This window comes from Ictalurus punctatus, chromosome 21, assembly GCF_001660625.3.
Source record: "Ictalurus punctatus breed USDA103 chromosome 21, Coco_2.0, whole genome shotgun sequence".
Lineage (NCBI taxonomy): Eukaryota > Metazoa > Chordata > Actinopteri > Siluriformes > Ictaluridae > Ictalurus > Ictalurus punctatus.
In genome coordinates this window covers 12,575,587-12,598,466 of record NC_030436.2, presented here as the reverse complement: position 1 = coordinate 12,598,466, position 22,880 = coordinate 12,575,587, and the positions used below count along the sequence as shown (strand labels likewise).

The 22,880-nt window shown below is 36.8% G+C and overlaps 1 protein-coding gene across 10 annotated transcripts in view; it reads left to right on the top strand.

The window, feature by feature from the left end:
• The window catches only part of nfasca (neurofascin homolog (chicken) a), an 87,393-nt gene that overhangs the window by 27,440 nt on the left and 37,073 nt on the right, over positions 1-22,880 (top strand). For 5 of the 10 annotated variants that reach the window (XR_008393174.1, XM_053674084.1, XM_053674087.1 and 2 more), the window contains exons 2-17: positions 4,593-4,656; positions 9,983-10,134; positions 12,573-12,590; positions 13,362-13,467; positions 14,254-14,450; positions 15,642-15,764; positions 16,075-16,245; positions 17,163-17,216; positions 20,453-20,564; positions 20,669-20,853; positions 21,008-21,139; positions 21,248-21,391; positions 21,548-21,659; positions 21,738-21,904; positions 22,320-22,467; positions 22,591-22,721. Coding sequence is in view for 9 of the 10 variants with exons in the window: in XM_053674084.1 (XP_053530059.1) it covers positions 10,041-10,134; positions 12,573-12,590; positions 13,362-13,467; positions 14,254-14,450; positions 15,642-15,764; positions 16,075-16,245; positions 17,163-17,216; positions 20,453-20,564; positions 20,669-20,853; positions 21,008-21,139; positions 21,248-21,391; positions 21,548-21,659; positions 21,738-21,904; positions 22,320-22,467; positions 22,591-22,721 (1,894 nt within the window). In the remaining variant the exon portion in view is untranslated. The remainder of the gene's footprint in view (positions 1-4,592; positions 4,657-9,982; positions 10,135-12,572; positions 12,591-13,361; positions 13,468-14,253; positions 14,451-15,641; positions 15,765-16,074; positions 16,246-17,162; positions 17,217-20,452; positions 20,565-20,668; positions 20,854-21,007; positions 21,140-21,247; positions 21,392-21,547; positions 21,660-21,737; positions 21,905-22,319; positions 22,468-22,590; positions 22,722-22,880) is intronic. The other 5 variants (XM_053674091.1, XM_053674086.1, XM_053674090.1 and 2 more) reach the window with 3 other exon arrangements.

The window sequence follows — 22,880 nt, the reverse complement described above, 5'->3', positions numbered from 1 at the left end:
ATTAGCTTCATCCACATCAGTCTCTGTCTGAGGTATACGTTATGGCATTTAAACATGTCTCATTATTATCTCTTCACTCTTAACTGATTTCTGTTAAATCACACTGGATACAACATGATTTTTGTAGGAAGATGCCGAGTCTAGGATAGAAAATAGCCTAGATTAAACCTTTCCTAATCATTTTGGTAAAATATAATTTTTTAAGTAGTGATGTCAAAATATATTATTGGCAGAAAAAGTTCATTTTGGTCAACCAGACTTTTCATAGTTTTTGCCAGTTTTCCACAATTCAGATGCAAATAACCATACATGTACAAGTTCAAAACACATGAAAGTGAATTCGAAAATTTTTAAATGAATATTTTTATATTTGAGTGTTGGGTGCTTCACTTTTGTGGTTGGTTTTTGTTGCCCAATCACATTTCGTTGCTTCATGGAATCCACTCCCCCGCTACTATCATTATTATGATACATCACTGAGTCAGACAACTTAAAGCCCTGAAGGCTCTTTTCTGTCTCAATTCAGTGATTGATTGAATTGTTTCAGGTGACATCAAAATTCTAAAACTTGTTTTAGTGCCAAAAGTAGGTGAGATTCTTTAAAGAGACAAGATGGCACTGATGTTTGAACAGTTTTGATGTGTGAACTGTTTTCTTTCTGTTTCAAGGCTTTGCACAGAATGATTGTGGCTATATAATGAAAGAGGAGAATGTGTGTGCATGTTCCAGTTATATTGCCACTTATTGTTAATTCATACAGTAGACAGAAGATGAGCTTTGCATGGGTCAGGGACAGGCCAGATTGATTTATCTTTTATTGAACATGCCACTTCCTCAGGCTTGTCCTCAGGGGTAAAAGGAGATGCCTCCTTCTTCTTTCCACACTCTTCCTCTCTCCACCCGCTTTTTCACACTCTTCCTCCCTCCATCCTCCTTTACTACAGAATCCTCTCTTTTCTCTCACTCCTTTGCACACTGTTAAATCTAGGTCACTTTGCAGCATCTAGCCATCACTCCTGCCAAGCAAGTGATCTGCACCATGGTACATTCATTCATTGTTCTGAGATATGTTTCTCCATTTAATACATTCATTCTGTGGCTTCCAATACACCTGAATCCAAATCACTATGTAGTAATGACATCCCATATACCCAAGCTATCTATTTTGATTTCGTTGTGATTTTAATCTTCAATAAATGAATCTATATTAGCTTATTTAGCAAATAACCTAGATCATCTGCTTCAACGATTTGAACTGAAAAGAACATAACGACTAAGAAGCTTTTATTATCTGCTAGCATCACAGTGTCACAGTCACAGCTGTCCCTATAACAGTGTGATGAAAGTCTGTTTCTTTGATGAAGTTGCTGGATTATAGCCCAAGCCCTTGACTCTGTTCCTCTAACCAAGTGGACAGTTATTGCTGTGACCTCCTGACCTGTCCAGACCCATAATTTACTGAGTCAGAGGTCAGGGCAGCAAAACAGCCCCGGAGGGTGGCAGATGAGAGATGAGACATGAGTTTGTGACATTACAGAGAGCTAATGAACAGAACTGGACAGATGGGGACCAAGTCAAGAGCATTGTGACCTTTATACCAAGCCGCATGTCAAGCCCAAGGCAGTGAGGACATGTTCATGCCCTTGGTAGTGAGGACATGTGCATGTTTGTGTATGCATGTGAGTTTTACAGAACTGAATGTTATGAAATTTTGTCCACAAAGACAGCTCTTAACAGAACAACATTCTTAAATTTGCCCTTTGAACCACACAGTTAAAAACGATGGTTTTTCTACCTAATATTTATCTAGCATGGACAGTATTACTGTCAATGAGAAAAGAATGGGAAGTGTTTACTCAGAGAAACCTTCTTATAATGGAAGAATAATGACAGTTGTTGGGGAAGACAGTACACTCCTGGCAAAAACAAAAAAAAAATGTGCCAAGCCCAAAATGGCAAAATATTAATCTTTTAAATGGTCTTAACAAATGATTGGTCAGGAAATTAGCAAGAATTAAACATAAAGTAGGGTATAGCTTTTCCATTTGATTTCTTTAAATGTTAAAACCTTGTGGGTAAACTTGTGGACAGCTTTTTATTTATTTATTTTATTTTATGTTATTTTTTTGCTTTATTTTAATTTTGCACACCCAGACATGTGTTTGTTTGAATTTTACATCAAAAAGTTTAATCATTATCATGATTTTATCGTGACATAAGCAAAGTAAACAGGCCAACGTAGTTAAATATAGCCAGTAAATGTTAACGAATTAGCAAAATTTTTACCTCAACATGCGTTTTCAAATGAGCTTTTTCAAAGGCGATGCCTTATTTTATTCAAGTCCTTTCTTACTCTTGCATAATTAAATATTTTACGGTGGTAGACCCAAGGCGCTTATTCTCAAGGTGGACACTGAGGTGTGGTACCTAATTCATCTTCAAATGCACATGGATAGCTATGGAGTCAACGATGTGTAACATGAGCAGTTCACTGCAGAGTACAAATTGGCATGATTCTTGATCGTTTTTTATCTATATTAAGGAAATTGATTGGATGATAAACTGAAATGATTGGATGATAAAACTGATCCCATTTGATTGATGTATTAGTGCACAGTTGTTGGCTGAGAGAAGAAACGAGGAGACATTCATGATTTGTAATGGCTATTTTTAAGTTTGAATAAACATGTAAGTAGTACTTTTTTCTTGGAAATGTAATTAAGTAAGATTACAAGTAATACATGTTAATAATATACATGTCACGACAAAGAATGCGAGTAGGATGCAAGTGCAGATGTAACTGAAATAAAACAAAAGTGCTAACACAAATGATTAAACACATAAACTATGGAATCTAGGAAGAGAAACAAGCCAGCAAACAACGGCAAAATAATACAAACATAAGACAACCAGTGTAGTGCAAACTGTGGCTATAAATACCCGTAAGTGCTCCTTAACGTGAATGAAGTTCAGGTGCAGGTGATCATGTGACATGATGGTGTGGTGCAGTGGCTGCTGGGAACTGTAGTCCAGAGTTCCTTCTCTGATGTTACATGACACATATAAATTATAAATACACCAAAATAATATTTAGATATAGTAACAAAGTTTAATTATTCAAGTTTTCCACCTGTGCTAAATGACAAAAATACTATTATGTATTTTCGACAAAAGACTACAACTCAAACCACCTCCAAATTAGAAAGGACTAAGTGTAAATTGACACTATTACAGTATGTGACACACATGAAAGAATGTCTTACTAAAGCTGTTTTATGTAGTTAACTTTTCAACAGTGGCACAGTATAAGTAGAAGGTTATTCATGAGTCTAGTATGTACAGTGCATTCTTCTGCACCAACTATTTCTTCAAAATCATCCTACTGCTACCCCTTGAAATTATATTTTCTCTTCTGCCAATCTGTAACAATCTGTATGGGCAAACTATTACTTGCAGGTAGCAGGTAGTGAGCAGCTTTGAGAATAACAGGCTCAATCTGAGCTTTCTCAACCACATTTATTGTTTTTAGAGAAGGATTATCCATCCATCCACAATTGCACACACACTCACACACACTATGGACAATTTAGAGATACCAATCAGTCAACAACACATGTCTTCATTCTGGGGTAGGAAACCCCAAAAGCATGGAGAAAACATGCAATTCTGTGCACAGGCAGGACTCAAACCCCCAACCCCGGAGGTGCAAGGCAAGCGTGCTAACGATTAAGCCACTGTGCCCCTACAGAAGGACTAATAAACCAATTTATAAGAGGTTTAGTATCGTCAATCACAAAAAGATACAGTGAGATTTAGATGTGTGCCATCTTAGATAGTACTTTAATGATCTCTGCGGGAAATTGTTTTGTCAAAGCAGAAGACAATTTCAGACATGACATTACAGACACCAAATTTTGAAAAAGACACATTAGCTTGGGTACATACATATTTTGTTGTTTTTTCTACTAAATAAAATGTTGTTCTCAGAACAAAAGAAAGTTGTAAAGTAAAATATAAAAATATTACACAGTATAAAATATATAAAATATATTCATCCATTTATCCATATTCTGTACCACTTATCCTACACAGGGTTGCGTGGAGCCTGGAGCCTTTCCCAGGGGACTTGGGGCACAGGGTGGGGGACACCCTGGACAGGGTGCCAGTCCATTGCAGGGCACAATTGCACACATACTCACACACTGCACAATTTGGAGATGCCAGTCAGCCTACAACACATGTATTTGGACTGGAGGTGTACCCAGAGTAAACCCCTGAAGCACGGGCAAAATATGCAAGCTCCACACGCACAGGGCGGAGGCGGGAATTGAACCCCTAACCCTGTAGGTGCAAGGCAAATGTGATAATCTCTAAGCCACTGTGCCCTCATATAAAAGATATATGTCAGAAAAAGTATGGACTATATGAGGAATAAATAAAGTACAGATATGTGTAGTTGTATGTGCAATACAATGCTGTACAACATGTAGTACATGCTGAGGTAGTTGCAGTGAAATAGCTACAACATAATTCATACAGGATAATGCAGGTATATTAAGTGGAATTGTGTTTGTTTGTTTGTTTGTTTACAGGTATAAGATTCTCTGCTTTCATGATCCATTAGTCCATCAGACCAGATTTTCCCCTTGTTTTTGTGTAAGTATACTTGTATTAGATTTTTTTGCTACTAACTCTACTAACTGCTACTAATTCTGAAATTTACAAAAAATATGATTAGACATTTCTCTTCACTATGTATAGATACATCATGTGCATACTAGGGGTTTAAACCTCGGTCTTCCAAATTATACAATTTTGATTGTTAAGGCAATGTTTTGATATACCACTGAGTCTGCTATAGTATGATACGATTTGATTTACTAGAACATGATAGATGTGACCAACTTTCTAATCAATTATACTTTATTCATAACCAATACTATTCCATAATAATCTATTGATGATTGTTGCTTTTTAAATCAATGCATCTATTCAAATCTTTTGATTGTTACACCCTTAGTGCAGCACCCAGTTGTACTGAGAGCAGTTTAATGAGGGTATTGACATATCTCTAGCTAAGACATTATTGAAAAAGTAGTCTCTCAACACGATGCTGGTTATTCGTTGAGATATTGTTCTATTTATAAAAAAAAACCCTTCTCATTTTCTATCTTACTGAAATAGGGGATGCAGGATGGGTTTAGGGACAGTGAATGAGAAAAAGAGAGGTGGGGACAGGGGTATCTGGAACAGGCAGGTCTTCATTTTATAATAGCCAGTAATTGCCTGTGATGGACATGAGGTGTCTGTTTATATGTTTGTGTGATGAGGACTGTTGTGTAGTCAAAGTGGTGGCATCTCACTGCATGCTCTACTTCTATGATGCGAGAGTGAGAGAGTATGAACTGGGTTCAGGTTTAAGCAGTTGTTAGTGTTGGTTGCAAACACCAGCCTAATGTTTCCAATTACAAGCCTGTTTTTAACCAGAACTCCTTTTAGAAATACAGTTTGTTATTGCACCGTGTAAACATTTTAGAGATGGAATTCCTAAGAAAGCAAACAGGCTTTTGCTTCCTTCATGATTTTACTGTTAAATAGACAGATTTAAATATGAAACTGCCTGGTCTTGCTGCTTCTGTCTTTAATTAGCACAACTGACAGCATTTACACTTTACAAAATAGAAAAAATATGACTGAAACATAAGCCAAGCGAGAACACATTTGGCCAAACCCTATTTAAGTGGTAACAGACTGCAACTTTGGCACGTGCGCTTAGTCCACATGCTCAGGCACATTTTGTCACAGATTGCTTATAATTTGCATGAAGGAGTTAAAAGTGCCCTTCAGTGCTTCAATATATGTTTCTGTTGCAGCTCTTTGTTTTTCTCAGTGTGTTGTCCTGATGGAATAATGGACCAGCCCATAACTTGGGCTTCAGGTCACAGCATAAGCAGACATGGCCAAATCAATAAACAAGACATGGGTAACAAGGTCAAAATCATAGGAAATGGTGAAAACATTTCTATGGAAATAAAGGCATAAAAATCTTTGTAATTACAAATACAAGGAGGCTTACAAGGCACAGTAAGAATTGGTGTAAATTAATGCTTGAGGGGATAGGCAAAGTGTGCTCAGAGCAGGAGTGAGGAAGCTATCGGGATGTTTATGCAGAAACTGCACTGTATTCATGTCAGAAAATATACTGGAAGATATTCATTGCCCTCATGAAGTCCCACAATGCATTGCAATAAGTTCTTGTCCAAGTGTACCCATAATGCATGTTGCCATTTGTAGGGAATAAGAAGTAGTGCAGCATTTTGGACACTGGATAAGACTGCAAAGCATCCTATAGCCTGAGCAGATTTCAGAGCTAGACAGCACCAGTGTTGTGCTATTGCTGCCTGAGTTAGTGTGTGTATGAGGGCTTTGTTCTACATTATCTATGAAACGCTAAGTGTGTTAAATGTGTTGTTTAGTGTCATACAGAGTTGTATGGGTTAGGCTTATAGGAGGAGTTGGATCCAGGTCCACCCCTTGAAATTTTGGGTATGCAGCTGTTGGAACTACAAATTAAATTGGTTAGTGCAACTGCCAACAAACAATATTATTAAATGATTTGAGTTGCACTTAGCCTTTGGTTATCAAAACACTGTGTAAATGCTGTTTTGTTTTATTTGTCTCCAGTGTAATTATTTGTGTCCCTGTATTAAAAATCCACCTTACATGCTGTGGTATTTGTTCCCAGCTTTATGTACTATTATATCATAGTATCAATATTACTATTATCTCCGGAGAGTATGGTGGTTTTCTCTTTTGCATTGGATTTATGTAGTGGGATCATTTGCTTACTGTTTATTCTGTGCTAATAAAAAAAAATAAAAGGAACAAAAAAAAAATTCAGAGCTTCCTCCGACCTCTCTTGTATCAGTTTGCATCGAGTTTACTTTCAAGGCTTCACATTTGTGTGTTCTCTCTCTCTCTCTCTCTCTCTCTCTCTCTCTCTCTCTCTCTCCAGCTGGTTTCAGGTCTAATGAAAGTGAATCTATATGAGGTTATATGTACATGACTGTACATGTTTCTCCTACATCTGTGTCTGTGTCTACTTTATCCAATATCATACACACACACTAGCAGGCCTGCAGCTCAAATCTCAACACCTGCAGCTTTACATCCATCTTCATCCTGCCAGGTAGACTGACAGTTTAAAGCAGAAGACAGAGGGAGGACTTTGTCTTTTCCCCTGGGGCAAATTAGGTGTGGTGGGGTGTCATACAGTGAGCGTGTTGGTATGTATATAAGACTCAAGACTTACAGTGATTCATTATGTTTTGGTGATTGTGCCCATGATTGCCGCAGATTCCTGTTGTTGTAGTCCATCAGCCTCAAGGTTCGATGTGTTGTGCATTCTGTGATGCTTTTCTGCTCACCAGGGTTTTAAAGAGTGGTTATTTGAGTTAGTGTAGTTTGACAGCCCAAATCAGTCTGGCCGTTATCCTCTGACCTCTCTCATCAACAAGCCTTTTCCACTCGCAGAACTGAGGCTTACTGGATGTTTTTGTATAATTCAGTGTAAACTTTAGAGACTGTTGTGCATGAAAGTCCCAGGAGTTCAGCAGTGTCTGAAATATTCAAACCAATTTGTGTGGCACCAGCAATCGTGTCATGGTCAAAGTCATTGAAATCACACACACACACACCCCCCCCCCCCCCCCCCCCCCCATTGTAATGTTTGTTGTGAACATTAACTGAAGCTCTTGACCCGTATCTGAATGATTTTATGCATTGTGCTACTGCTGCTACATGATTGGCTGATCGGATAATTGAATGAATGAACAGGAATACAGGTGTTCCTATTAAAGTGGTGGGTGAGTGCACACATGCTGAAAATCCGAGAATATGCCCTATTAATGTAAGATGGGACAAAAGTAACATTTGTATATAAGGTAATACAAAAGGCTGCATATTTAGTTGTGGTCTAGTTTCAGATGATCTGTTTTCAAACACAAAGGAAGATGCGTGTAATAAGTTTTTAGATGGACGGTATGGGGCTTCGGTAATGGCGGTTCTCTGACTGACCTTTTCCTGCTGAGGGAAAGAGCGAGAAACAGAGAGCGAGTGACAGATGTACTGATGCAGAGATTAGAACTGCTGATGCAGAGAGATTCAGTCTCAAACACACACATTTTTGTGTGTGTGTTCACAATTTTTGGAACAAAAGATCAAAAGGTTAAAAAAATAATGGAAATATTTCACAGCCTTCTTTGCTCATATTTTCCAAGGGTGCCAATATTAGTGGGGGACAGTGTAATGAGGCTGCAAGTCTTGCGATACGCTGTAGTCGGCTGAATGTGGACGCAAAAACTGCTCACTTTTGTTTTAGTGGCTCAGTCCCAGAAGATAGGCAGGACACCCTCACATGCGCGAACCACACATACAGACACACACACGCACACACACACACACACACACACATACAAAAACACTCTCTTTCTGGACACACTTTCTCTTCTGTTCTGTTCTATAGTCTGTTCTTTTGTTCTCCGTTGTCTTGTTTAAACGTAGATGCTGACAATTGTGTTGTTTTGCTGTGAAAATAAAGACAGTCACCTGTTGGGAAAACATTAGTGTTTTGGGGTGTGTGTGAGATTTTGTGTTGAAAATGACAGGTTCTTTGTTATTGTACCATCACAGGATTGAGATATGCTGTTTCATCTTGAACCCAAGTTTTATATCATAGAAACAGAACAGACAGACTTTCAAGGAGAGGTGTGACTTACATTTCTCCGTGTGGTCTGAGATTCAGGATTTTCCCTTCATTTTAATCAGATCCAAAGTAACTAGTAACTTACTACTTAAGTATTCTTCTCATTGGATACTTTATTACTCCCACTCATGTAATTAGTAACATTATTATTTTCACTGTTACTTGAGTAATTATTATTACAAATAGTTTTACTTGTACTAGTGTAAAAGTTTTGGCTACTCTACCCACCTCTTGGTATCACTTACATTAGCAGCTAGATCATCTGCATGTCCCTATGAAAGAGTTGTTATTATGAAAATGATAATATAGTTGAAAGAGCATGTTGATATAAATCTGTGATTTTTAATTAGTTGGCACTATTATCAGAACTGCTGTTATAGAAAATTTATCAATACCTGATAAGATTTGAGAATACAGCAGTGCTGTGGCATTAGGCAAACATGCACATATCATATCTCTATAATCGATGATACTCAGTGTTCATCATGATATATTAGTTTGCTAGCCACATTAAAATGAAACCAAGATTATCATTATTAATATCATTATAATTATTCAATTCTATTTTTAGTTCAATTTTATTTTTATTTATCGACAAAAATAAGTTATTTAACAAAGAGCATGTCATATCAGTGTAATAAAAGTACGAACAGTATACACAGTAATCTCATAAAAGTGTATGTATATAAACATAATTATATATACATAGGTATGTGCTGTAATTTTTACAATATTGATACTGTATTGTCACATTGCTTTGCTGTGACTAGATATATTTATTACCTATTTGAATTAACAGAGGCAAAAAAAAAGAATGAAGCAAACGATTTTCAATTATATTTCAGTTTAATGGTTCTCAAAAAACTCTAAAACATACATCTGACCCAGTTTTAAACAATGGATACTTTAGTAATATTTAAGCATCATGTATCACATTTGATTAGATTTCTTTTGTGCTGAAATCAAAATAGCTCTTGGTAGTAGACTTTTGCATATACCTACATATGCACAATGCACAGAATATGTTGTATTTTTATATATATATATATATATATATATATATATATATATATATATATATATATATATATATATATTACTACTGATAAATGCATAAGAAGGCCCTATTACTATAAGTATTTATAATATGAAGAATTCTGTTTATATTATAATACAGTTTATAAGTAGAATTCTTATAATACTTTTATTTTATCAAAGGTGTGCATCTGAGTCAATAGCAGCGTGAAGGTTGGAGCCAGCCAATCGGAGGAGAGAGATGTGGAAGCAGGGGCAGTGGACTCCTCTGGCTGTGCTGTCAATCATTGTGCTGCTGTGGAAGGAGGTGGCTCCAATCAATGTCCCTCCAGACCGTGAGTCATAGTCATACAATCATAACACAGGCAGATACTAATTACTGCTTATGGAGTAAATAATTATTGGCATAATTGGTGTGGTAAAAGACTGATGGAAATCTGTGCTCACTAATGGATGACAGTGATTGCAGAAAGCCATCTGACATGGAGCTGTTTAGTGCTATGATAATGTTGCAGTTTACGTTAAAATACAGATACAGAGACCCCTACCCCTACCCTTCCCTTTTTGTCTCTGTTTCTCTCTCACTCCCCACCTCTCTCTTTCTCTCTCTCTCTCTCTCTCTCTCTCACACACACACCCACACACAGACACATTGAATTATGTAAATATATACATTCTTATCCTTGATTCGTAATGCTTTCAGTCATTTTCTGTCATACTTTGACACACACAGCATATTAGATCACGCCAACTACAGTATAGTAATGTGTTCTCTTTACTGTTATTGTACCCAGTGCCTTCTTCTTCCACATTTCTTTAGTGAAAAACACCAAAAAAAAAGGGATTTACAAAAAAAAAAATTACACAATATTTCTGGAAAAGAAAGAAAATATAATAATCATTATAAAACATTAAAGGTTATAAACAAGGCATTTATCATTAACTGGTGGAATCAATAAAAATGTCCATCTGTTCAGGTGCCTCCTGAGCTTTTTGTTTCCCTGTATTTCTATTCTCTGCTCAAGAAATCGGATGACAAATGAATCGAGAGAAAATGGAGACACCCACCTCCATTTTCTCCAAGAGAGTTTTCGCCATTCCAAACTACGAGAGGAGTATATACAGTGTAATTATTTTAGTATTATTTTAGTTTACACAATGCAGGATGTTTTTTTTTTCTTTAAACCTTTAAACCTAGGCGTGTATTGGCTGGTTGGTGCATTTTGCCGGTTGATAACTCTGGGCTCAGTTTACCTATAGCACCATATAGTACTGCATCCACACACACCCCATTTTCCTTTCTTTTTGCATATTTGTCTCATAAAATGGTTCAGATCCTCATACTATATGAACTGGCTAGTCTAATTGAACCCAAAATATCAGTGAAATGTGTTTAATTAGTTGAGTAACTAAGAGGGGAATCACTTTTTCACACATATAACAGTTGGTGTTATATAACATTTTTCTTTCAATTATTTAATCATTTAATAACTGTATTTTGTGTTTTCTCAGGTTGTCTTTGTCTTATATTTTAGATCTTAGATCTGAAACATTTAAGTGTGACAAAGATGCAAAAATAGAAGGAATCAGGGCAAATACTTTTTGCAAGGCAGTGTAAATTTAGAATTATATTAACTGGTAGAGAGTGTGTTCAGTATGGTGCTTGTTCTACCTTTATCTCAGTGCAGCAGTGTTTTTGGGAAACGCATCCGTTTCAGTTTGAGTTTTGAATGAAAGAATAAACTAGAAAACATTTCCTTAATCCATTTTAGAGTGTTTTTGTTCTGTTGATGGGTTGTTGATTTTTACCTCTTCCTGGTTTAGCTGTAATCACATAGAAATAAACATGTTCTCTATTCAGTTTTTTACAACCCGCTCCTTCTTCCTCTGAGACACCTATTCATGAGGGTTGCCAAAGCTGACCTTGGCTACTATCGCTCTCTCTCTCTCTCTCTCTCTCTCTCTCTCTCTCTCTCTCTCTCTCTCTCTCTCTCTCTCTCTGTCACACACACACACACTCACACACACACACACATCCCTTTATGATGGCCTGACCCCCGAGGTCTCAGATATGTGCTTTTATTTATGTAAGATGATAAATAGCATAGCGGCAGAGTTGCATCTGTCGCCACATTACTATCAAACAGCTATGAACACATAAATGCCCCATGTTAAAGATGCTCTGCCCTTTAAGTGAAGGTCATTTTTTATAATTACTGTGGCACAATAGAAAAGCAGACTGGACTGCACACAGTCATACATCATAATAATTGTAGTTATTATCTATGTGCTAGACCCCCTACTAAGGCTGTCATTTAAACCAAAAGAAAAATACATTGCAAATATGCTATTAAAATAAAAAGAAATGTCTTTATTAAACATTGTCTGTGACAGTGATTAATTGCCATTTAATGTCATATCAATTTTTGTCACTTTTTACTTTGCTCATAATCACTGGGAAACTACAGAAATGTACTTAACATTTTTTCCTGTTTTTATTCTGCTATCTTTGCTCTCCACACATCGGAACTCCATTAACAGGTATGTCCTATTCAGTTGCATTAACTTAACATTGTGTATAATAATAATAATAAATCTGGACTCCTAAAGACATGTACTTATAATATAATGGCAGTTGTGTGGTAATTTAATGTAAACAATTGTGTCTGTTGTAGCTATCTTTTAGCTTTCACTAAGGTTTACTAATCAGTCTTTCTAGGCTTCATGTGCTCTTTCTCTCTCTCCCTCTCTCACCATTTCATGGAACTAACAGCAAGAATCCAGCAGGACTGTAAGTGCCCCATTAACACAGACTAACTTGTTCAGTTAAAGAGTACCTAATTACATTTAACATTTCATTTGAGATAATCTAGTGTAAAATTTTAACCACTCAGTCTGCTGCACTATTGTTAGACACTGTCTCAGTTTCCCTAGAGTAATAGATTAAAACTAAAGTTTAGACTCATATGTACTGAATATTTAACCTCCACATTCTAAATAAACAATTCTTAGTATAGAATTTAACTTTTCTCATAAAGCAAATGATCTTCTGGCATGAGGACCAACTTTTCTAGTGCTCAAACAGCTTAACATAGAGGAGGGTACAAACAATGCTTGTCCAAGTTTAAATATAATACAATAAATTCAGCTTTAAACAGGCCGGTGTTTAATCTGTATTTTTAAAACTAGAATAATCATATAATTTCAAAGATAATGTAGAAAAACCCTAGTTTCTTTATTTTAAGCTTTGTATTGCTTATATTGTTTCTGGCCCGGAAACAGGCCAAGCAGAGCTGCTCAGCACTTCATTTTTTCCCCAAAAGCAAGCTTAGTTTTAACAGAGGTGGTTTGTCTCTAAGCAACCGTAAAGATCTAAAAATACAAATTTCTAACAATATAAACAATGTTTAAGGGAACAGACACACAAAAGTCAGGAATGTGTGTATATGATGGCTATGTGTAACCAATTACTGTAGAATCTGTGAACATAAGAGGCTCATTAGTTGACCATAGTAATCCACAGATGTTCTCTGATAAGTGTTTCTCTCTCCTCCTGTTCTAGTGAAACAGCCCCCCACTATTGTCACGCAGTCAGCAAAGTACTATATTGTGGATCCCCGAGATAACATCATCATTGAGTGTGAGGCCAAGGGCAATCCTGTACCAACGTAAGCATGCACAAAGCCATTTCTTTTGTTCTCCTACTGTTTATTTTCCACTTTCTTGTATTTCCCTTGTTTCTCTCTCTTTTTGTCCCAGTCTCCTGTCCTGGACATTGTTTATATACATTGCTGTGCATTTGCACAAACCTCAAAAGTAGGCCTCCTCTTTTATTTATTTGGCTTTATTCTCTTGCTGCTATTCTTTTGTCTGCTCTCACTGTCCCTCTGGATCTCCCACAATCCTGGTCTTTGTCACATTTTGTCCCTGCTCAACTCTCCCTCTTTCTCTCTCTTTTTTAATCTCTTTTTCTCTAATTAAAGTTGATAGCCATTAGCACAAAAGGTTGAGTGTGTGCTATTACATTCTGTACTCCAAACTGACAGGGGAAATGCCAGTCCCCCTGCCCACCTCTAGCTTTAGAGAGATGATGAGTGTGTATTTGGCGCTAGTTCCATCTAATTTCTTCCACTAGCTTACATGAATGCTTGCACACTGATCCCATTCAGATGGGCTGTTTTTCTGTCAGTGAATTGAGCTTTATATAACCTTCCACTAGCCTAGCCACCGTGCTATTGTGCTAGAATAATGCATTCAGTGGATCATTCACTGAACACTTATGTGGAACGCTCATGGTCTAGAATCAGCCATTTTTAACATGGTTTAAACATACTGAATATTTTGAGGAGGGTTATTTTCTTTGTTCTCAAACAGTGCACCAGTCTGTGTAATAATCCTGAAATTCCAAAACTCTTTGACACATTACTGAAACTGCATGCCACTGGTTTGCCCAGGTTTTGGTGGAGACGAAATGGGAAGTTTTTCAATGTGGAGAAGGATCCACGTGTGTCCATGAGGAAACGCTCAGGCACACTGGAGATCAGCTTCAGGAATGGTGGAAAGCCTGATGACTACGAGGGAGAATACCAGTGCTTTGCTATGAATGACTTTGGCACTGCCATATCCAACAAAATACTGCTACGAGTTTCCAGTAAGAAAGCATGAGATATATATGTGGCACGTCAATAGGCACCAAAATACTTTATGAGCTGCCAAGTGATCTGGACCAAAGATGACATATGAAAGATAACAATGCTAACAATAGAATTAACCCACAACTTTGGCATTGTAATAACCCAGTAAGTAACAATGAGATCTGTACTAAAAATACTTTGGTACTACAAGAACGAACAATACTGACGTGAGTGAGCACTAAATGATCAAGACATTGGACCTGAAAATTATATATACGTGATTTTTGTATTAATCTGTAGAAATTTTTCCATTGTTAGTGTCTTACTATTATCTATAGTTTCTGTACCATACAATATATTCAGCTGCAAAAGAACAACATTGATCTATACAGCCAAGAGATTTCTGGCATGTTTTCTGCTGTATTCTTTTGATCAGTTTGAAATTGGCAGAGACTATGCTGCTGATCATTTTAGCTAACAGTGTAGAATCTGAATTTTCCAGTCAAAAAAAATCCGGTCACTTGCTAACATAGCACATTTTGCCCAGTTGCAGTGTTACGGAGCAGGCTAGTAGGCTTTGTCTTATGAATAAAAATACTTCTATATAGTATTCTTAAGTATAAATCACTAAAATTATATTGCAGACAGAAGCAGAAAACTTTTTGCAACATGTTCAGATAATAGAAAACAGCAAATTTATGCAAAAGCAGTAATGCTTGTTGTTCACCTTACATTTGACTGTCAAATCCAGTGTTTATTTTGGAAGTTACCTCTCAGTCTACAGCATAGCACAGAATGAAACAATATGGATGTGGAAATTAGCACAGTAGCAGCCAATTGCACATATACTACAATCTTAACTATTTTTTCTGCTTGCCACTATAGCCATGTCCCTATAAATATGTACAACATATGTACAGAATGACATTAGTTACACTGTCGTCGGGAATATACGGTATATGTCTAGAATGTACTCATGATTAACGTTTCTTAATTTGCTGATCTTTAGTATCACAAAGATAACATTTCACATCATGTCGACTGAGGCATTTATCAAATAATAACTGCTATAAATATCCATGAAACCAATAGAAAAGATGATACACAAATCACGGGCAATACAACAACCCAAGACTGTGGCACTAACATAACTTGCAATAGGTTCTGTGCTGAATTGACCAGCTCTAATGCTTTCCTTTGTCCCTCAGAGGCACCGCTGTGGCCCAAAGAGGTTTTGGAGCCAGTGGTAGTAAGCGAGGGATCATCTCTGGTCCTGGCCTGTAACCCACCCCCAGGCCTTCCCCCACCTAAAACATTCTGGATGAACAGTGGTAAGTCAGCACTTTCCTTCACTCCTTTTCAGCCTGATTGTCCTGATTGTATGAGCCTGCCCCTATCTTACTAGCTATAGAGTCAAAGATATAGGGTCAGCATAGCTATAGGGTCAGTGATTTAAAATAAAAAAAACTTATATATATATATATATATATATATATATATATATATACATATATACATATATACACACACACATCTTGCCAATAGACCACTGGCGCACGAGTGTCAGAGTGTAATTCACATTAGTTTCAGAAGCTTTCAGAAGCTTACAGTTGTTGAATATTTTTTCTCATTTTTACCCAGGAATGGGGAATATAGAGCAGGATGCTCGAGTGTCCATGGGTCTGAATGGAGATCTTTACTTCTCTAATGTGCTCGCTAAGGATGCTAACACTGACTACAGCTGCAATGCCCGATTTCTCTTCACACACACCATCCAGCAGAAGAATCCTTTTATTCTCAAAGTGCAGACAAGTGAGTATGGGCTGACTCAGGATCAGCTGATTATTGTATATGTGTATATGTGTATCTTATCATAGTGTTGGATTGAAGTGTGTGCATCAGATAATGAATACTGAGGTAGAATGTGGCCATCTATTGATGGTGCGCCATTACTACAGTGCATTGCTCCATGTTGCAGATTGGATACGCTGTCATATTTTAACTTTCACATAGCTAGTGGATGAAGGAACACCTGTGAAAGGTTTTGAGATAATTGTCCATCCAAAAAGATCCATCATGTAGCTATACTCTTACCAGTAAAAATATTTCCTGCCTTTAAAAGTGTGTCAATACATAATTGCACTATTTGAAATATGATGAGGCTGTTTATTGCAAGACTGAGTTTTAAGATGACATGTGGGGTTTTCACTGAAGGCTATTGAGAGTTACTCAGAATTGATTCTATTGATCCAATCAGCTCTCAGCACGAGGAATAGTACAGAAGGGGCCCAGCCCCCTCTTCCTGACAGCTGACCTTTGTTTACAGGTTCTTTGCAGAAAGCCATTCATGGATGAGCTCACTGCTCTCCTTAATGGGATTCTGTGTAAATTGTTTGCAGATTTCTTTTTCAGAGGAGATAATGCTGGTTATATGGTTAATGCCCCCCACCCCCCAACCCCCAATTTATAATTTACATATGTTTTCCAATAGTGTGCATGCTGAACTTGATATTTGATATTTGGTTCCCAAATTTTCAGAGTAGTAAAATAAAAAGACAGGGCTTATTACTCTATTTTGTGTGGAAAGTTTGCTAATTTACTCTGACTTTGATAGTTACCCACTCAGATGTTATGATTAAAAGGAACAGAATCAGGATGAATAGATAGTTTAAAGCAATGTCAGAGTACAACAAACTTTCTGGACGTTGATGATCTAATTCTGTCCACAGAGGAACCTTATAATGACACTGTTTACTCTTCAAACGACACTTACATATATGGTGGTGAGTCACAGAAAGGCTATCTACAGCTTCAGCATCTCTTCTCTCTCCCTAACTAGCTCTAACATCAGTTTTCTGTCTTCTAACAGGGCTGGAATTTATGTCTCTAATAACCATGTGCCAGTATAACATTGTCATGTCACACTTTTTTCCCTGGCAGTCTATTCTGGTTATTATTACAAGAATGTATTTTAGATAGGAGACATGTAGGTGTACCTGTTCTAATTAAGCCACATTTTAGCCAAAAATGTTGTATGTGCTGCTTATCAACTGTCAATGTCTGTGGTGGGGGTGTGAGCACTGGTAGACAAAGTTAAACAAGGTCAATTCCTAATCAGAAACTGAAAACACTAGCCTGGGTCAAAACCAAAATATAGAAGCAGGAAATAAGGCACTGTATATAAGCCTGTGACTTAATGGTAAAAATGAACAATAAGACTTTGCAAGGAAGAACAGAAGAAACAGGCCAAAAGAACAGAAGCAAACAACCAAAGTAACTAAGGTGAGACACAGAACAGATGAACACATTAGGGTAATCAACCAGTGACAGGGCAGGGATGAAGACAGGACTAGAACAGAAACTAAAGCACATGGAGTCAAATCCTAAGAAAACAACACGACGGGATCACTTTTTATACTGGGAAAGAGAGGGAATTTATGACAACATGTGATTGTTAAACAAAATAGGAGTATTATGTACAGAGTTGGGTATAACCTGTTTCAAAGTAATGCGTTACTGTAATCTAATTACTTTTTTCTGATAGCGCAATAATGTAACGCATAACATTTTACATTTATGTAAATTTATGTACAAATTTATTGTTAAGAAAAAAATATTAGGTAAAAATTTATTTTTAAAATAAATCACTTTTTCCCCGAAGATTTTTTCTTTATCTGCGAATAATTCTCCACTTGGAGCGGTCTGTCACTATGTAACAACGTCAGTAAAATAAGACGGTGGTGTTGTAATTTTATATCTTCAGTCAACAGAGGTTAGACCAATCAGACAGGGTTTACAGGAAAATATATAGAAACACGTGTCTTGGCTGACATCTCTCAATTCTCAAATCGCTAGCTCACACAGTCAGTGTGAGGAAAAATGGACATATGCCATTTTTTTTTAAAACCAGTAAAGGGGAAACTGAAACACTAACATCCTCTGAGCTGAGCAGGAAAACAAGGTGTGTAAATGTCTATTTGACTACCAGTTTCCGTGAACTTGATATGAGCGGAGCATAGAGAGGACAGATAATATACTTTGCAACCCATACAATGATCGCTTCCCCTTGGCTAGCGACACCAAATGAGACTAGTAAGAAAAGTTTAATATTTTATCGGTCTGGTAGTTCTACAAACAGTCACAACACCTGAGGCCAGTTTTATGATAAATCCAACTTTTTCTGATCATGTCATAAATTGACACACGTTAAAATTACTGAAAGAACTATGAGTTTCACTTTGTAGTATATTTTTGTAGCTTTGATAGGTTTTGAAAGTAACGTGAAAGTAAAGTAATTAGTAATCTGATTCATTTTTATATGCAGTAATCAGTAAAGTAATCAGATTACAATTTTAACGTAGTAATTAGTAATCTGTAGTGGATTAGTTTTTTTGTCACTTACCCAACACTGATTATCTACTATTTCTAGACTAAGGAATCAACCATCACAATACACAAAATGTGGCACAGCTACAAGTCCAACTCGATCTGCAGTCCTACAAGTTAACAATAAACAAAAGTTTCTACTAATGTAATGTCATGTACCTTTCATTAAATATCCTGTAATTATTACAGTTATTACTGTCCCATAATTATAACAAAACTAATCAAATGAAATTTCAGTTAATGCTAGTTAGTTATCTGACTTAGCAAATGTTAACTTTGTGGGTATGATTAGTTAGCTAGCTAATTTGCTAACTAACATTAATTAGCCAATCTTGTAGTTAGTTGATTTTAGCAAAGTTAGCTAGCATGTTAGTATGTTGAGGTAGCTGACATTACTACAATGATTAAATATTATCCTTAATAGAGAGTAGGGTCACAAGTGTGGTTATTGAAAGAGAATACCTTGTGAGTGTGAAATATCAATTAATTAATTTTTGAGACTTTGGGTTGGGGATAAGAGGGTTCCACACCTACTGTATGATTAGTCACGCTCAAACAACCCCCTTTCTTCTGGCAACATAGAACTTGATCTTATTCATATACGAATTCCCAACGGGATGTAGACGAATAGAATAGTTAGCTAACAAGCTAATGATTTCACAATAATCTTAAATTTAATGTTAGCTACAATTACAGCTGAGCTGTATAGGACAATGCTATATGCTGTATGAATGCGATACAGTCAGCATACAGTGTTGACTGGAGAACATATATTGAAACAGCCACAAAGATCCACTTAGTTTGAGCCACATATCTTTGAACAAGATGAAATAATAGATATTATTATAGATAACATAATAAGATAAAAATCTAAAGGACAAATAATATAATAAAAAATAGAACCAATAATGTTTTTTAATGGTTTCAAATATAAATACACTATAAGTATTGTAGTGGGGTTTGTAGCATGACTCAAATGACTTGCGAAGACTTCCTGTTAGAATCCACCTTAAATGGGCATATTAAAACCACTAATCATTAAAATCACCATAAACCATTCCACTATTTCCATCATCAAAATTTCTTACTAATTTAAGTTTAGATTTATTACTGTGCAAGAATATAATAATTGCAAAGTGCATGAGTGCAACCAGGAAAATGACCAAATAGACTTTTACAAATTTTGTACTTAAGTGACTAATAAATAAATTTTCTCTATTAAGTCTCCACCATCTTGGAAGTTCTTCCATCAGATCAAGCTTTGTGTTGTCAGAAGAAAGTTGTACAATATGTGTTTGTCACTTTTTATAGGCTAATATCCCTGTGTCACTAACAGGCCTTGGCTCAATTATTACAACATGTTATAACCTTGCTTTGTGTGTGTGTGTGTGTGTGTGTGTGTGTGTGTGTGTGTGTGTGTGTGTGTGTGTGTGTGTGTGTGTGTGTGCTATTCAGTTAATATTAGGGATTCAAGCACAAAGTAATTGTAACTCTATTGGAATTGTTTCTTGTTGTTCTTCTTCTTCTGATTCAATATTAAAATGCAATTGGGAGAAAAAACCCGGTTCTTGGTCTGTTTGTCTTTATCTGTGTGTATTGTTTATTAGTAAATTAATTTTCTCCTGTCCCGCAGCACGTAACATTCAAGAATCAACACCGACTTTTCTCTCTCCCTCGGGAATATCCAGCTCCAAGATGGTTCTCCGCGGAGAGGAGCTTCTCTTGGAGTGTATAGCTGCTGGAGTGTGAGTTATTCTGAAGAACACACTCAGTAGTAGGATATGTTGCTGTTCTGGTGTTTAGGTGTAATATTATGCCTTTTGACACCTGTGCTTTCTGATCCACACAGTCCAACTCCTAGAATCAAATGGTTTAAGAAAGGAGGGGATTTGCCAGAGAGAAAGGCCAGATTTGAGAACTTCAATAAAACTCTGTCTATAGTGTCTGTGTCAGATGAGGATTCTGGAGACTACATCTGCATGGCCAGTAATAAGATGGGCAGCATCCGCCACACTATCTCCGTTCAGGTTAAAGGTCAGACCAAAAGAAGATATGAGTCTAAACATTTGGCACCTTGGAAACTTATTTATTGTTTGATAGCTTTCTGAAGAGCTTGACAAATAATAAAGAGAACCAGAAAAAAAGATATTCACGTGCATCTGTAAGTTTTATGTCTTACCTCCCATAGCTGCTCCATTTTGGCTACATAAGCCATCTAACCTCGTGTTAGCTCCCAATGAGAATGGCCAACTGCAGTGTTTAGCCAGTGGAAACCCCAAACCCAGCATCCAGTGGCTTGTAAATGGAGAGCCGATAGAGAGTGAGTCTGCACTTCAATCCTTATTTTTTTATCCTTACATCACTGTGCTACCCAACACCTTTTGCCAAATCAAAACTTTTTGTCTGTTTTTTACATTTGAAACTTCAGGTTCACTGGAAAATCCAAGCAGGGAGGTAGTTGGTGATGCAATCATCTTCAGCTCAGTGCAAATTGGCACCAGCGCTGTATACCAGTGCAATGCCTCAAACGAACATGGCTACCTGCTGGCCAATGCTTTTGTCAACATACTAGGTAAGAGATCTATCGATTAACAAAGTGGTTAGATGTTGAATTGAATCCAGTGTTGCAGTAGAGGGAGGACACATTTCAGTGCTAAACTAGGAAATGGAAATGAAAAATATTGTAACTGAGTCATATCAAATGATGTGGCACCCTGGTTATTTACAGATATGGCACCACGGTTACTGGGCCCCAAGAACCAGCTGATTAAGGTGATTGAGAGCAAACAAGCCTTTCTGGATTGTCCTTTTTTTGGCTCACCTTACCCATTTGTGCGGTGGTAAGTTCTACAGAGGTTGTATAATTGTGTAATGTTGAGATTCAGAATGTACCATGCTAATGGCGTGTGTTCATCTAGGTTTAAGAATGGCCAGGGTATAGCTCCAAATGTTGGGAAGTACAGCTTGCATGAAAACGGTACCCTGGAGATCAAGCGAGTTCGACCTGAAGACCAGGGAACTTACACTTTTGTGGCAAGCAACATCTTGGGCAAAGCTGAAGATCAGGTCCGTTTGGAAGTTAAAGGTGAGGAATCTAAAATAAAGTGTAAGTTTCTTTCAACTCTAAAGACTCTAAAAAACTGTCACATTAACCAAAGAGTAATATTATTCTGTTTGAGTAAAACAAACAAACAATTAAACTATAAATAAAAAATAAATGACTAAAAGTGGAATAATATTTCAATAAATATAACTTTATATGCTTGACCCAATTTCTCCAATAAATGAAACTGATAATGTTTTGAATCAAAAATAGATCTGAGAAAAACAAGGTGATATTTTATGTGCCTCTTTTTATTATTATTTTTTTATATGTGAGATTAAGGCAATATTTTAGATTTTTTAAAATAACCCTTTCAATGCCATTGCTATACAATCAAAAGAGGTAGGTTAAGGGTATTACTAAATGTTTATTGCTTACTTTTGTTTTTTCCTTTCAGAGCCGACGCGAATTGTCCGAGTTCCAGAGGACCTCTCTGCCAACAGAGGAAGTGTGGCTCGTTTTGATTGCAAGATTAAACACGATTCCACACTCCCCATTACGGTCACCTGGCTCAAAAATGACAAGCCCCTGCATTTTGCTTGGCTGTACGCAATACACACTACACCACTCATCACACTATTCCACTGTGCCTGCATTACCACCACACAGTTCATACTGATTTATCTAATCTAATTTTAAATCTAACTGAAAATGTGTGCTGCACTTAGGAGCAAGTTTAAGAAGGAGGAGGACGCGTTATCCTTTAGCAACATCCAGCCTGATGATGAGGGAACATACACTTGCACAGTTACCACAGAGTTAGACCAGGACTCTGCCTCGGCCCGCCTTACTGTTTTAGGTACACACACCCACACACACACACACACACAAACACACACAAACACACACACACAGTTACAGAATTAAAGCAAAGTTTGGCTTGTTTCTGTGTTAGCTCTCATTGCTGATCATTTTAACACATTACTTATTATCTTATTGCTTATTACTTAGGATATTG